Genomic DNA, 16,051 nt, shown 5'->3' on the forward strand with positions numbered 1-16,051 from the left:
GGAAAGTAAATCCTGAAAAAGAATTCAAGAAAAAAAGAAAGAATAAAGTAATGTCTGTATACATCATTTCCCTCCAAGGCTGTTTAGCACAGAAATACTTTTTCCTGACTGTATGGCACTTCCTCCATGCCTTTTACTAATTAACATTTAAATAGGTGATGGCAGCAACTATATTAAAACTAGAAAGCCTGTCTATAAATGAAAGTCAGAATTTAGAACTTAGAAATTAACTGAACACTAATTGTTATATTCATTACATTGGTTGCTTCAGATCTGCTTGCTACAGATTCTGGGTTTGAAAAATTTAGGCAACCTCATCTCAGGGTGCACTTTAACTAGTACTTAGTTATGCTAATAATTCTGAATTATGTAAAACAGATAACCCAAACATCATCTTCGGCTTTGTTTCAGATATATTTTTGGTTCTTACATTTGGATCTGGGTATGCTCGATCTGAAAATTCACTTAACCTCAAACAAAACAAAGCCACAGCCTAAAAATCTGAACACTTGAAATGTCGAGAAGGTCCCTATTTTTAATAAGCGATACAGCGCATTCTTACTCTCTCCCTTCTCTTCTGCAGGTGTCTCCGCTGCTCCAGTAGACTGAGAAAAGGAAAAGGAGGGGGCGACAAGAAAGGAGAGGAAATTGTGTGGCTTGGCGGGGTGGGATGGGGGGGGTGGTGTTAATATTATGATTAAAAGCTTTCCTCTTCAGTTTGAAAGTTCTTACCCATATTAATGATCTGACATTAAGGAATATGAGTCTGAGCAACAGCGGAGTTTGAGTCCGTCCATCTGTAACTTATAAAAGGAAAGGAACAAAGCAAGGATAGGAGGCAGGAAAGAGATGGCAGGGAGAGAGCGAGATGTAGGCGCGTGGGGACGGGAAGGGAGAGGCGGATTTGGCAGTCAAAGGGGGGACGAAAGGAACAGGAATGGAAAGTGTGGCCTGGCCGTGCAGCCCTGTGGTGGAGAAGGTGGAGCCCACGACGTCTCACTTCCCCCCACCCTCAGGTTTTTCCTTTGTAGGTGGGGGGCTCTCGGCATCTGGAAAGAATTGGTCTGCTAAGAAAGGAAGGGCTGTCGCCTGAGGATGCGCAGGCTCGAGACCGCCTCTCTTGGAGCAGACGGGCGGGCAGGGACAGCAGGGACAATCAGTGACCCTAAGGCAGACGGTTTTGTGGGCGCTGGGGGGAAAAGGCCACCAGCCCAGTCCCACAGGTCTGGAAGCCCCAGGCCAGGGCCGTCCGCGCAGGCGACGTTGCCGCGCCCACCCCGTGTCAACCAGCGCCACTCGGGCGCTCTCATTCCCGGCCCGACCCTCTGCGGGCCTCGCCTTGTCCCCTCAGTCCAGATCGTCTAGTGCAGACCCCTCCTCGCCGGGTCTGGCGACCGTCGGCAAACATGGCCGCCAGACGTCTGCCGCGGCGCCTCCTCTTCCAGACCTCGGGGGCCGAGGCTGGCAGCGGAGGGTAGCCCGACCCGCCGCCCGCGAGCGCGCGGCTGGGCGGGGGCGGCCGAGGCGAGAAGAGGTCGGGGGCCGCGGAGAGCGGCGGTCGCGGGCCAGGCGCGCGCGGGGGCGACGGCAGGGCGGGGCTTGCGGGCTCGCGCGCGGGGCCCAGCGCGGGCGCGAGCGCGGGCGCGGGCGGGGGCGGGGGCGGTGCGGCGGCGGCGGTTGGAAGCGGCGGCCCAGAGCCCTCTCGCGGCCGCGGCGGCAGCAGCGCCAGCCCCAGCAGACTCCCGGCCGCCGCCGCCGCCGCCGCCGCCGCCTCGCGCTCCCGCCGCCCGGCCCGACATGAGTGAAGCGGGTCGGGTGCCCTCGCCCGCCCGCGCCGCCGGAGGTGGCAGCGGCAGCTCCGGACGAGAGGAAGGGGAAGGAGCCTGAGCGCGACAAGCTGCCGCCCATCGTGTCGGCGTGCGCCGGAGCTGCTGCGGTAGGTGCCGGGCGGGGGCAGCGAAGCGCCCCGACGGCGGGCGTCGGGAGGGAAGGCAGGGGGCGCCCGGCGACCCCCGAGGCCGCCCGCTGAGATGCGCCGGTCCATCCTTCCCGGAGCCGCAGTGGGGTGTGTGGACAGCCGCGAACACTTCTCGAGAATCGGGAAATGTTGGGGTGGCCGCGTCCGCTGCCTGTTCTCGGTTATTGTCTGGCTTGGCGGGGGGGGGGGGCACTTTCTCTAAGGAAATGACCTGCTTTTTGGAGTCCACGTTATCATCTGTTGGGTCAGGGCAAGGTAGCAGGCAGGGGGGAGTGGGTTTTCCACCGAGGTGCCTGCCTGCTTTGGGGGAGCGGAGATTCCCCCCTTGTCTTCGATTTTCTTTCCCTTCCCCCCTCGGATTGAACAGACTGTGCGGCGAGTTCCACTTAATTGTGACCTTTCCGTTGCTGTCAGGATAGTGGGAGGTAGATGCCTCAGTGATGGTTTTATTTTTCATATGGTACAGACATGTGACGTAAGGTGGGGAGGCTTTTTTAACCTTTTATTTAAACTCAAGTTATCTAAGCTTGACAGGGATGATTTCCCAACTGGATTTTCTTAAGGATTAATTGGAGAGCGCTCTAAGGCTTCAAACTACATATTGCCAGATGATGTAATGGGACAGCCCCCCTTCCCTGTTTTTACTGGTGGTTATGATTCTGGTTACTTTGGCGCGCGCGCGCGCGCGCACACACACACACACACACACACACACACAAATATTAATCTGATTTTTGAGATTTTTATTTGACATAACATTTAAATACTTTTTGAAAGTTTGCTTGGGTACATTTAAAGGCCATGACTTGTCATGCATCTGTGCTTGACAAAATAGTAAAAGTTTAGAGAACATGATACATTTGCTTTATTCCTACTTGCAACTCATTTCTTAAAACCTCCCTCTTAAATGACTAAGAAGTTACTAAAATAGCTCACTCTATTTAAAGTGTTAGGAATAATGTTTTGATTCTGTAGGTTTTTAAAAAATATCTAGGGACTCTGATAACTGGAAATTGTTAGAACAAGCTCTGATCATTAAATCACTGCAGCGAAGTGTGGACAGTAATAAAATGACACACATATTAAAATATAGCTAGAATTGAGTGGTAAATTGAAGTTGTGTGTGGTTAGAAAACACTTTGGGAGATGCTTTAAAGGAATTTGTCACCCAACTGCTTGCAGACCCAGTTCTTGTGTTGATAACCTAGGCTTTCAGAGTTTATCCAAGACATTCTTAACTCGCAAAAGACAGTGTTTTTAAAGTTCTTTAAATCAGTTTAAAACAATTAATGAATATGCTTATAAGAAACAATTATATGAATGAGTTTTGGTCCTCGACTGAGCACCCTCCCCAAAACATATCTCAGTTTAACTGAAAAATTGAAGGTTTGGAATAAAAACTTGGAGAAACTGATATACTGTGGACCCAGGTCTACAGACTGTTTCCTGGAATGGAGTTTGCAAATTTAGAGTTTTCAGATTTTAGAAAGGCAATTCAGTACATATGTCATATATCTGCAGTGAGATCCTGGCCGATTCTTCATAATCAAGCATGTCAGTAGTTCTGCAGTGAAATGTATGTGTATTCACACTATGAGAGGTAAAGTCAGACTTAAGTATAAATAGCTTCATATCCTTGCAGATCAGGTTGGATTGTCAGAGTTCAGGTCAGGTATATGTTTTGTCACCGTATGAGGTACAAAAACCTTTCAGTTTTAATAGCTTATAGGATTTCAAAAGTGTGAATAAAGGATTATGGACTTTTACTACTAGTCAAACAAGAATGGAGTTCAATAAGTTTTTAAAACCTTGAATTAAAGAAAATTGAATAAAATATGTGTTTGGTCCTCCAGAGGGCAGGAGAGCTGGGATGATGTCTGAGATCACCAGCAGGTGGGGAAAGCCTTGGTGTGGAGGGTCACAGAAAAACGGTTTGTGGCCTGTTGGTTGTTTTTCAGCCTCCACTGTGGACTAGATGAAGCTTCTGGAGGTTTGCTTAGGAACCTGATTGCCGAAAAAACAACTTTTTCTTTGGGTCACTTTAGTGATTCTTTTTGCCCTAGGTGAACAGTTCTATGTGCACTGAGTTTATGACTCAATTAATGTAACCCTATATTACTGGCTTTTTCTGAAAACCATTCTATTATATTTTTACAGGAGTTTGGAAGTAATTTAGAGTGAAAGCTCCCTAGAATAAATAGAAGGCCAGGTTATGATGCCCTAAGAAAGCTTGAAGAGTTGGGACTATATCCTGGAAGTGTAAAAAAATATACAGGGGTGGGATTGAGGGTGCTGGAAAAAGCAGCCCTGAAGTGATTGATCCTAAGACCACCTAAGTGTGAAGGAAGCCCCTTCTAGCCACAAAGTCCCTAACACAGTGGTGTCAAACCTGACTAACCAGAGTTTCCCTGGTAGCGTGTTAAAATCCTGATTCCCAGATCTCACCTCAGAGCTCTGGTTTTCAAACTTTGAAGCAGAGTAAAATCACCTGGGAACTTTTAGAGCCATCATTGTCCAGTTTCAATTGCAAACCAGTTAAATCCATTTCTGTGGATGGCTCTCAGACTTCTTTTAAATTCTCAGATGTAGCTAAGATTGAAAATTCATGCTTTATGTACTAAATTAAGAGCTCCATGAAATCTTGTGTTTTAACTACATTTCTTCAAGTCTACTTAGTTTATGGAACAGCATTTAATATGGACTGGTGAAAGGTATGGATTGAGTCAGTGAGGCACAGCAGAAATCGAGGGTGGTGAGGGAACTGAGAGAAATGTAGGTTAAAGTGGTTCTAGTTGGAGATGCTCAAGAGGCTCAAGATAGAGACCTCAGAAAGCCATCAGGGTGCATAGTTTGGCCTTGCTGTTGTGGAGAGGTGATGCAAGTCCACAGAGTTGAGGAGACTAATGGAAGCAGGACATAGATGCAAAGAGGTGGTGGTGTGAACATTGAATTCACTGAGTTTGACAAATTGGTGTGGAGGAGAATATTGTAAATTAGTTGTTGATATAATACAGAAGTTAGAAAAAAATGGTGAATAGGGAAGAAGAAAATGGCCAAATTAAGAGCAGAAATAATAGTGGCAGAGCACATGGGTGGCTCAGTCAGTTAAGTGACTCTTGGTTTCAGCTCAGGTCATGATCTCAGGATTGTGAGATCAAGCCCTGCATGGGGCTCTGTGTTTAGCGTGGAGTCTACTTGAGGTTCTCTGTCTCCCTCTCTCTCCCCCAGCTCACACGAGCACTCATGCTGTCTCTCTCTCAAATAAAATAAATAAATGAAATCTTAAAAAAAAAATAATAGTGGCAAGTGAGGCTGAGTTTGACTGTCTACTTCAACATTTAAATTCGGTGAGCAGGAAAAGGGAGGAAGTTCTCCATAGGGTAGGACAGCAAGGAATGAAATGTATGAAATGGGTTCTAGCAAAGAATGAAATGTCTTCAAGCAAGAGCTAGATTTAATTAAGTCAGAGAGGTGAAGGGAAATGGAGGAAACCAGTTTAGGATTTCAAAGGGAAGTTTGCCCACAATGAAGGCCAGAAGACTTGTCAAGTAGGTGGAAGGTGAGGGGAAGGTTTTGAGGGAAATTTCGAAGTTTATAGAGAGGATTTGATAGGAAGTCAGTATCGAGAATAAGTTCATATACATTGTGTCAGGTGTGTGTAAATGGGCTTGGTGAAGCCACTAGCTAAAATATAACTACCAGTTATGGAACATCTATTATGTTTAGCTTTGGACTAGATGCTACAGAAAACACAAAAACATGGTTTAAAAAAAATGCCTGCCTTAGAGGAGGCAAGGCTTACACATGGAAACATAACAAAGCAAAGCAATGTGTATAAGTCACAATGAACCATAGAAACAATTTGCGCTATAGGAGACCAGAGCAAGGAAATCAATGTGTGCAGAACTGTGAAGAAAGGCCTTGAAGTAAAGGTAATTATTTAAGCTGGCTGGCCATTGAAGGATGATAGGATTTGGATGGGCAAAAGAAAGTGGGTAAGTAATCCAGTGGGGAAAACAACATGAGCAAAGCTTAAGGAAAAGCATTAGGGAGTAATACAGTGAGCCCAATGGAAGTGTGCTGGGAACTTGTGGGAGGTAAGTAAGATTGCTTGGGGGCTGGAGCCAGATCACTAGGCACGGAAGAATGGACTTTCTCCCCCGCTGTGGTTAGTGGGAAGCCACTGGAGTTGCTTAAATAGAGGAACCGATGAAGTTTTAGAATATAAGTGAGGTTCAGTGGGGTGGAGCCTGGAGCCAACAACCAAGAAAGAATTCTTGAGACGTCTTTGGTACAAATGGTGGTTTATTAAAGCAAGGACAGGACCCGTGGGCAGAAAGAGCTGCTGCTGCCCTGGAGCTGTGAGGAATGGTCCATTATATACTTGTAAGTTAGAAGGGGGTCAGGGATGGCTTAAGTCTCTAAGGAATTTTGGCGGCAAGGTTTCTAGGACCCTGAGGGGCTAGCTGTTGTTGGGAAAAGGTCACTTATTACCATCTAATAAAACCTTAATCATGAGACCCTTCACATATATATTGGTGGGCCCTATGTTTGGGGATGATTGCCAGCATGTCTCTTGGAGGGTTTGGAGATAAAGGAATTTTCCAAAGGAATTTCCATATGTTAATATAGACTTACAGGATCCTGGTTGGGAAGTTGTGGGTGGGGGGGGCTTTGCTGTCCGGCTGAGATTGCCTTTTGCCCTTAGCACAGTATTAAGGTGGAAGTAGTTGAGTCCCTAGAGGAATGTCACTCTGCCTGTTTCAAAGACTTGTCAGGGGGCTCTGGATAGTAAGGAAATTTAATAACTTTTCTTCTGCCTCTGTTTTCCACATCAGAATGACATAATGAAATCCATGGTAGTGATTAGTGGTTAGCCTGGAGGGGGATAAGGAAGAGTACAAAGAAGGAGCTTTGAAGTTGGTACCCAAGGTAAATAGGTGCATCCGCTCAGGTGGTGGCCATGTGATAGCAGGAAGGGATGGAAGAACCCACATGATGTGGAACCTTATTAGGCAACAGAATGGAAAAGAGGGAAGATTGATATAAAAAAGGATTCTGCAGTTTCCAGATAAGTTATCTCAGAGAAAAATGTTTACATCGAAAGGCAGTCCAGCCAGTAACATTCCAAATAAACATATGTGTGTGTGTGAACTCACGTAAACCCTGCCCATCTAGGTGTTTGGAACAATCTCATACATGGAGACTCTTATGTCCTTGTCCATTGTGTCCTAAACAAGAGGTGAGACAGGAAAGAGTGAAGGCTATGGTGCCAGAGGTGTTTTAAGCAATTTAATAAACCACAGATATTATAAAAAATATATATGTATATGTTTAATATATATAAGTAATATAAGTAATAGCTAGTATTTGAGTACCTACTCTATGCTAAACATCTTCCCTGTATGTCTTATTTAGTCAGATTGCAACCAAAACCAATCACAACAACCACTATGATGGTGAGGAAGGTAGTCTCATTTCATAGAACAGGAATCTGAAAGTCAGAGAGGTTAGCTGTTCCTTGCCAAAGAGTAAAATAGCAAGAAGCAGAGCTTCGTTTAAAATCGTGACATTTCTGGTTCAGAAACACATGCACTTTCCATATACTGTATCTATGGTCTGGACAGTGTGGTTCAAAGAACCTGCACCTGTAGCAATATTTGTTCTTTTTGAATTTTGTTCTTTTTGTTGTCTAGTGACCAGTGACAAGTGACAAGTTCAAAATTTTGTTAACCAGAGATAGAATTGTTATGGAGGAGAAAATGTGTTCTAGGATAGCTGATAGTGTCAGTTTTAATGATGGCATGAATGAATGAATTTTCTATATAAAATAAAGCAATTTCATTAAAGAAAAACAATCTGAAAGTCTTGAGACATAAAAAGCAGGGTGATAGCTATATAAATACATATCCAGGGTGTCTCTAATTTTGAGTGGGTTGTAAAGTCTGTCAATTTTTTTTTTAACTGCACAGCCATTATGTCATTGCCTGCTTATTCTCTCATTCATAACTAATTCAGAATGTTAGGACACAAGTGCTTTGACTAAATGTAACAATTGGAGAAAAGCGGTCATTGTAAGTTGTGAGCAGGACACCTCCAAAAGTACCCTGGATGATACTGAACCCTCCTCATAGAGTAAGTGAGAAGACTAAATTAATACACATAGAGCATTTAGGAAAGAGCCTTGACAAAGTGAGCACTCAATAAATGTTGAATGATGATATTTTTATTATGTTGTTGTTGTTATTTACGAACCAACATCTGTAGCTGGGGAGCTGTTTTTAAGCCAGCTCACCCTTTCTAAGTCTGTTCTATGGCTTTGGTACTTTCCTTCATAACCTTTTATATCAAGCCTCCCATCCTGTACCACCCCATCTTCCTTCTCCTTTCCTTCAGTGTGCATGCACACTGGCGCATTCACGTGCGCGCGCACACACACATACGCACACTGAATTAAAGGACATTATGCATTCTCTGAACTTTTTAGGCCTGGTGTATGCCAAGTTCATATTTTTTTAAAAGATGTATTTATTTATTTATTTATTTATTTGACAGAGAGAGAGAGAGAGAGAGATCACAAGTAGGCAGAGAGGCAGGTAGAGAGAGGGGGGGAAGCAGGCTCCCCGCCGAGCAGAGAGTCTGATGCTGGGATAAATCCCAGGACACTGGGATCATGACCCAAGCCGGAGGCAGAGGCTTTAACCCACTGAGCCACCCAGGAGCCCCCAATTTTTTTTTTTAAGAGGAAAAGAAATAGAAGTAAAGGGGGTACAGCCAGTGTTGCCAGAGTGGCGGTTATTTAGGCATAGTGTTTGGAACTTAACTTGCTTATTTTTAGTGTGAGTTGAGGAAGAGAGAGAAAGATTAACAGAGAACAAGTGAGGAAGTGGGTGGAGCTGAGAAAGCTCTCGGAAGCTTTGGTTTCCCTACTTTTTTCTCCTGTTTTTGTTTTGTTTTGTTTTTCTAGTATGAGTTTACTCTGTGGGTGAAGGAATCCTTCTTGCATTGCAAAAATGTTAGACTGCTAAGCCTTACATGAAGTTGTTCCTAAGTTTATATTTGTAACTTAGTGACATTTTGGTAAGCAGACAAAAAACATGTTTTGGGGAATGATTGTAGTAGAAAAATATGCCTTTGAAAATAGAAATTATTGAAATTTTACTAATTCAACTGAATTGAAAAGTCTATCTGAAGTCTGAGCCTAGTCATTAAAGAAAGCTCTATTCCAAATTAACTTGTTTTTCATCCACATGTTCTTATTAAAGAAGAGCAAATTGGTTGAGGAATTGTGATTGCATTAATCATACAATTTAAATGTGGTATTTTACGGTATAACAGTAATTTATTGATGCCATTTTTTTTCCTTTTCTATGTTGTAAAATAAGTGAATAAAATCTCCTATGCCACCTTGCCTTCCTGTTGAGTGAACACTGAATTTTCTGTTTCAGGACTAACTTTTTTTTTTTTTTTATGTTAAGTAGGGTTAGTTTCAGTAATTTATAAGATTAATTGCATTGTGACTTTTTTGGTGTTAGAATTTTGTTTCAGAATCCGAATCTCATTTCCTATTCTCCTTTGAAAGAGGTGGTTTATATCACGTAAAGAAAGCAATTCCACTTGGACTAGTGCTACTTTGTTTGGGAGGGAAGTTCACACCTTGCAAGTAGCTAACTTTTCACATCTTTCTAGATGTCTGTCCAGCAGAGTTAGCACTTCTGATTTTGTAACCCAGCATCCTAATAGGAACAGTGAAAAAACATACAAAAAAGAAAAACAAAGTATCTTTACCCAGTAACAGGGCCTAAAATAGTCTCCTTTGTAGACTAAACACAGTTGAGGCCTCTCAGCTGATATGGCCCTCCCTGGTAATTTAGGCCAGTTTCTATAAAAAGTTGGTATAGGAGACTATCTTAGATGTTTTTTATTTTAACTTAAAACACATAAATGTACATTTGTTCACCTGTCTTTTGACACAGTAGCCTTTGCTTGATACCACAGGAAGCCACTCAATCTTTGTAGTTTTCTATGCATTATAGGTAGTTTCTTTACTCATTGATACTGAATGATACATACATTATGCATTATATTAGGAGCACTTAACCTGTTGCTGAAATATTTATCTTTGGATTTGAAAAATACATTTCAGTGAGGTATGGCCCAAAGTATAGATTGCTGTGAGATACAGATATATATCAATCTGTATCTATATAGATCTATATGTTTATCAGAAATTACCAAATCAAGACACTCAGTCTTCATTCATTCTTTTATATCTTTTATTCTTTGTCTATAGAGTATTTTATACCATATTTAAATTCACTACCTTGCCAGCAAATCCCTTCTTCCAAAAATGATGTAGGGATACTCTCAATCAGAGTAATAATTCTGTTCTTTTTCCTAAGATTATATGCTGTATTGGATCTAGTTTAGGAAAATATGTTTTCATCTGTCTAGATCAGCTCTGCCAGGAGAAATATAATGTAAAAAATATGTAATTTAAAATTTTCTAATAGCTACATCAAAAAGAATAAAAATAAAGAGGTAAAGTTACTTTGAATAATGTATTTTATTTAGCCCAATGTATCCAGAAATTTACCATTTCAGTATTTAATCAGTATAGACACTGGCTGAACTACTCTACCTCTTTTTCATAGTGTGTCTTTGAAAATTGTGTATTTTACACTTACTAGGTATCTGTTTGGATTAGCACATTCCAAGTGCTCCATGGCCCCTTTAGCAAATGGCCGTATTAGTGCAGATCTGGATGGTATCTTCTTGTCCTCCCAAAATTTCTTAAATCAATTCTTAGTTTTAATTATTGTTTATCCCTATTGTAGCAGTCCTCAAAGTGTTATCTTCCACATCCTTATAAAGGTCCATGAGGTTGCAACTACTTTTAGGGTACTAAGATGTTATTTGTCTTGTCTTATTTCCACTCATTCTCCTGAGTATAGAGTGTAGTTTTCTAAAGCATACATGACTTGCTATTCCAACAAATTGAATGCAGAAGCAGAAGAATCCAGCTGTCTTCTGTGGAACCAGATGTTAAAATAGATTTGCAAAATGTAATGCCCTTCTTCTCACTTAGATTTTTGTTGTTGTTTGAGAAAATATATTTTCCATTATGGGTTTATTGTTATCTTAAAAGAAATTGATACATGCAATAATTTTTAAGAGTGTAAAGGGATCCTGAGTCCAGAAGGTTTGAGAACCACTACTATATGTTGAATTTTGTTTGTTTGCTTTATATTTGGCATTATTGATGACAAGTATTCTACACTTGTGTATTTTCCAAGTAACCAAGTATTATCGAACATCTTAGAATGCCGAATCGTTATTTATTGTATGGAGCATTTTCTAAAATACATTACATACCTCTCAGAAGATACTGAACACAATTTAGCATGTCCTGTTGACTGGATCCCTGTGAAAGCTTTGCATCCACAACTGACCTCACCACAGAGCTCTATGCAGAGTCCATTTCTAGTGTTTGTCTCTTCAGTAAGTAAAACTTCTGCCAGTTGGCCTAAATAGCTAGACTATAATATTAATTTTCACTTGATATAGTTTAAAATGCAAGCATTTCCCAGCTTGTTTACAAAACTAGTTAAATGTTTAAAATGTGTTATGAATAATGAATTTTATAGATGTAAGAATTCAATTTAAAATATTTTTATTTAAAGACCCTAAGGTAGTGAGATATTATAGCTTTAAAAGGTGTTTCATGATGGAACAGAGCCAGCATATTATTCTTTTATCAGTGATTGGTTTAGAATGTGAACAAAAATGCTTTATCTTCTACAGCAGCTTTTGGGGAATAGAGGATTAGCAAGGTAAATTTTATCAGAATTTTGAATATGATAGAACTTGGTATTAAGTACAAAAGATATCATAGATATCCTTCTTATTAGCACCTGATGAAAAATATGATAAAGAAATCAGAAATTTAACTCAGGTGTAGTTTGTTCCCCAGGAATTTATATAAAAATTTAAAATAAGGTCAACAATATCATATGTTAACAATAGCAGAGCAGATAACCTAAGTATTTATCCACATTTTTTGAAATTATTTGTGATTATATATAGTCAAAGAGACCATTGAGGTCCATGGTAGGTATTTGTGAAATATGATTTTTGATTAGTTATGTAATTACTACATTAAATTTTTTGCTATTTACTGAATCTATGGTAGCCTCTGCCTAGAGTTAAGTCTACTATTTATTATGCCAGCTTTAAATATTTTGAGTTTTTCTCCTCAATGAATTCCTGGTGTTTTTTTCCCTGTGTTCCCTATTTGTGCTGATCTTCAGTCTGTAACAGCTGGTTGGGTATCCTGTTACTCTCTGTTCTTCAACACATCAGCCCACTGCGTGTGGGCTGGCCACATTCCAGGGTTTCATCCTTAGTGTTCTCCTTCTGTAGGACTCCTAGATTGCATTTCCAAAACTCCTCAGGAAACCAGATGTAATAATTGTGGTAGATCCATTTCTTAGAAGACTCATAAAGAGGGGCACCTGGGTGGCTCAGCGGTTAAGCCTCTGCCTTCGGCTCAGGTCATGATCTCAGGGTCCTGGGATCGAGTCCCACATCGGGCTCTCTGCTCTGTGGGGAGCCTGCTTCCTCCTCTCTCTCTCTCTCTCTCTGCTTGCCTCTCTGCCCACTTGTGATCTCTCTCTGTCAAATAAATAAAATCTTTAAAAAAAAAAAAAAGACTCATAAAGAAATGTTCTCTAACCTTTAATTTTGTCTGATGTTTGATGTCAATACCCAATAGCTTCTTGAGTTGATTCTCTAATTTTTAGTTTACCATGGCACAACATGCTGCCCTGTTTTTTCTTGTGAAAGTATTAGGTTATGTGGAAGATTTCTATTGTACAAGCTAGTGTAGGGCAATGGCTATTTTGTGAGTTTCCTTTTATGGATCTGTGGCGTACTGTCAGCCTCTGAAATTGCCGATGATTTGTATCAGGTCATTTCAAGTATTAATTATCAACATCATAGCCATCTTAAAACAAGAGACTTAGTAGACCAAGGATTTTTTTCCATGTCATTTAAATTTTTTTTTTTTATTACAAGCAACAGAAAGCTGGGGCATATATGCTTTCCTTAGGAAAAAGGGGGATTTATTGGAATGATACATATGCATAGATCAGAACCAAAAAGCAAACTGGAACAGAGATTGGCTGCTCTCTGTGCCCCTGCTATTCTCTCACTCTTGGCTGGCACTCCTTTCCATATTCCTTCATCTAAAATCTGGAAAGACCTCCTTCTGATTACATACTAGGAAGCATCAATGCCCTTTATGCCAGACCACCCTAATGGGTAGAGCCACTCAGGCTACAGATGGCTGCCCTTTTGTTGAGTTCCTATTTCTGCTCCCACCCATGGCCATTCCTGCACAAAAAATAGGAACAATGCTCCAGGGATTACAGAAGCAAACACTGGATATGGCAGCCATGAAACAGGCTCAGTGTATCTTCCCTCAAACCTTTATACCCTTCCAGCCACTGGCCTTTCTCCCCTTCTGTAAAGCTTCTGGACAGAGCAATCCCTGCTCATTGCCTCCATTTCCTAACTTCCCACTCATTCACTAGTCCAGTTCATATAGTTTCTGTCACCACCATTCCCCTGAATCTGTTGTCTGCAGTGTCCCCAAGATTTCACAGTTATTCATTCTAGTAGGCATACTTTTGATCTAACCATTTTCCATTGTTTAACATCATTGACCACATTTTTTCTTGAAACTTGATCCTCCCTTCATTTTTTTTTTTAAAGATTTTATTTATTTATTTGACAGAGAGAAATCACAAGTAAGCAGAGAGGCAGGCAGAGAGAGAGGAGGAAGCAGGCTCCCTGCTGAGCAGAAAGCCCGATGTGGGGCTCGAACCCAGGACCTGGGATCATGACCTGAGCCGAAGGCAGCGGCTTAACCCACTGGGCCACCCAGGCGCCCGATCCTCCCTTCATTTTTAACACATCACCTTTTCTTGGATTTCATATCTCCTTGGCGATTGATCCTTTATCTTCTTTGTCAGCTCATATCATGCAGGCCTCAGAGATATTGCAGATTTAGTTCAGACCCCTGCAATAAAGCAAAGATTACAATAAAGCAAGTCAAATCAAATTTTTTTTATATCCCACTGCATATAAAATTCTGCTGACACTATACGGTAGCTTATTAAGTGTATAAAAGCATAATATCTAAAAAACAATGTACATGCCTTAATTTAAAAATACTTCATTGCTTAGAAATGCTAACCACCATCAGAGCATTTAGTGAGTCATAATTTTTTTGCTGGTGGAGGATCTGACCTTGATGTTGATAACTACTGACTGGTGAACGAGGTTGGTGGCTGATGAAGGTTGGGGTGGCTATGGCAGTTTCTTCAAATAAGACAATGCAGTGTGCTTCATCAGTTGACTCTCCCTTTCACAGATGATTTCTCTGCAGCATGTGATGTTGTTTGATAGCATTTAACCCACAATGGAACTTCTTTCCAAAATGAAGTCAATTGTCTAAAACCCTGCCTCTGTTTTCTCAACTATGTTTATGTACTAATCTACATCCTCTCTTGACATTTTGACAGTCTTCACCAGGACTAGATTCCATCTCAAGAAACCACTTTCTTTGCTCATCCATAAGAAGTAACGCCTCATCTGTTAAAGTTTTATCATGTGATTGCAGTTCAGGCACATCTTAGGTTCCACTTCTAATTCTGGTTCTCTTGCTATTTCTACCACATTAGCAGTTACTTCCTCCACAGTCTTGAACCCTTAAAGTCATCCATGAGGGTTGGAATCCACTTCTTCCAAACTCTTGTGAATATTGCTATTTTGACCTCTTTCCATGAGTCACAGATGGTCTGAATGGCATGTAGAATGGTGAATCCTTTCCAGAAGTTTTCATTTGACTTTGCCCAGATCCATGAGAGGAATTCCTATCTAGGGCAGCTATGGCCTCATGAAACATATTTTTAAAATATGACTGAGAAGGAGGAGTCAAGATGGCGGAGAAGTAGCAGGCTGAGACTACTTCAGGTAGTGGGAGATCAGCTAGATAGCTTATCTAAAGATTGCAAACACCTACAAATCCAACGGGAGATCAAAGAGAAGAAGAACAGCAATTCTAGAAACAGAAAATCAACCACTTTCTGAAAGGTAGGACTGGCGGAGAAGTGAATCCAAAGCGACGGGAAGATAGACCGCGGGGGGAGGGGCCGGCTCCCGGCGAGCGGCGGAGCAACGGAGCACAAAATCAAGACTTTTAAAAGTCTGTTCTGCTGAGGGACATCGCTCCAGAGGCTTAACCAGGGTGAAGCCCACGCGGGGTCAGCGTGGCCTCAGGTCCCGCAGGGTCCCAGAAGGATCGGGGATGTCTGAGTGTTGCAGAGCTTACAGGTATTAGAACAGGGAAGCCGGCTACAGAGACAGAGCCGAGGAGTGAGCTCTAAGCTCGGGGTTACCTTGAACCGGTCGCAGGCTCAGTCAGCTCGGAGCGCGGCCGGGGGCCAGGGTGGCGGGAGTCATTGGGCGCTGTTCTCTGAGGGCGCACTGAGGAGTGGGGCCCCGGGCTCTCAGCTCCTCCAGGCCGGAGACCAAGAGGCTGCCATCTTCATTCCTGCCCTCCGGACTCTACGGAAAGCGCTCAGGGAACAAAAGCTCCCGAAAGCAAACCCGAGAGGATTACTCAGACCGGCCCCAGGTAAGGGCGGTGCAACTCCGCCTGGGGCAAAGACGCTTGAGAATCACTACGACAGGCCCCTCCCCCAGAAGATCAACAAGAAACCCAGCCAGGACCAAGTTCACCTACCAAGTAGTGCAGTTTCAATACCAAAGAGAGCAGCTGAATTCCAGAGGAGGAGAAAGCAAAGCACGGAACTCATGGCTTTCTCCCCATGATTCTTTAGCCTTGCAGTTAATTTAACTTTTTTTTCTTTTTGAATTTTTTTTTCTCTTCTTCTGCTAAATTTTTTTAACTTTTACCCTTTTCTTTTTTAACGTTTTTTTAACTAGTTTATCTAATATATATAAATATATATATATTTCCTTTTTATATTTTTTCTTTATTGGTTT

General features: G+C 42.0%; 1 protein-coding gene across 1 annotated transcript in view; it reads left to right on the forward strand.

Annotated features, from left to right (window-relative positions):
• The first annotated feature begins 1,694 nt into the window (after positions 1-1,694).
• The window catches only part of HECTD2 (HECT domain E3 ubiquitin protein ligase 2), an 80,358-nt gene continuing 66,001 nt past the window's right edge, over positions 1,695-16,051 (forward strand). The window contains 2 exon segments of the mRNA XM_047702878.1: positions 1,695-1,830; positions 1,832-1,936. Coding sequence (XP_047558834.1) covers positions 1,798-1,830; positions 1,832-1,936 — 138 coding nt within the window. The 5' untranslated portion in view covers positions 1,695-1,797.

Source organism: Lutra lutra, chromosome 14 (assembly GCF_902655055.1).
Source record: "Lutra lutra chromosome 14, mLutLut1.2, whole genome shotgun sequence".
Lineage (NCBI taxonomy): Eukaryota > Metazoa > Chordata > Mammalia > Carnivora > Mustelidae > Lutra > Lutra lutra.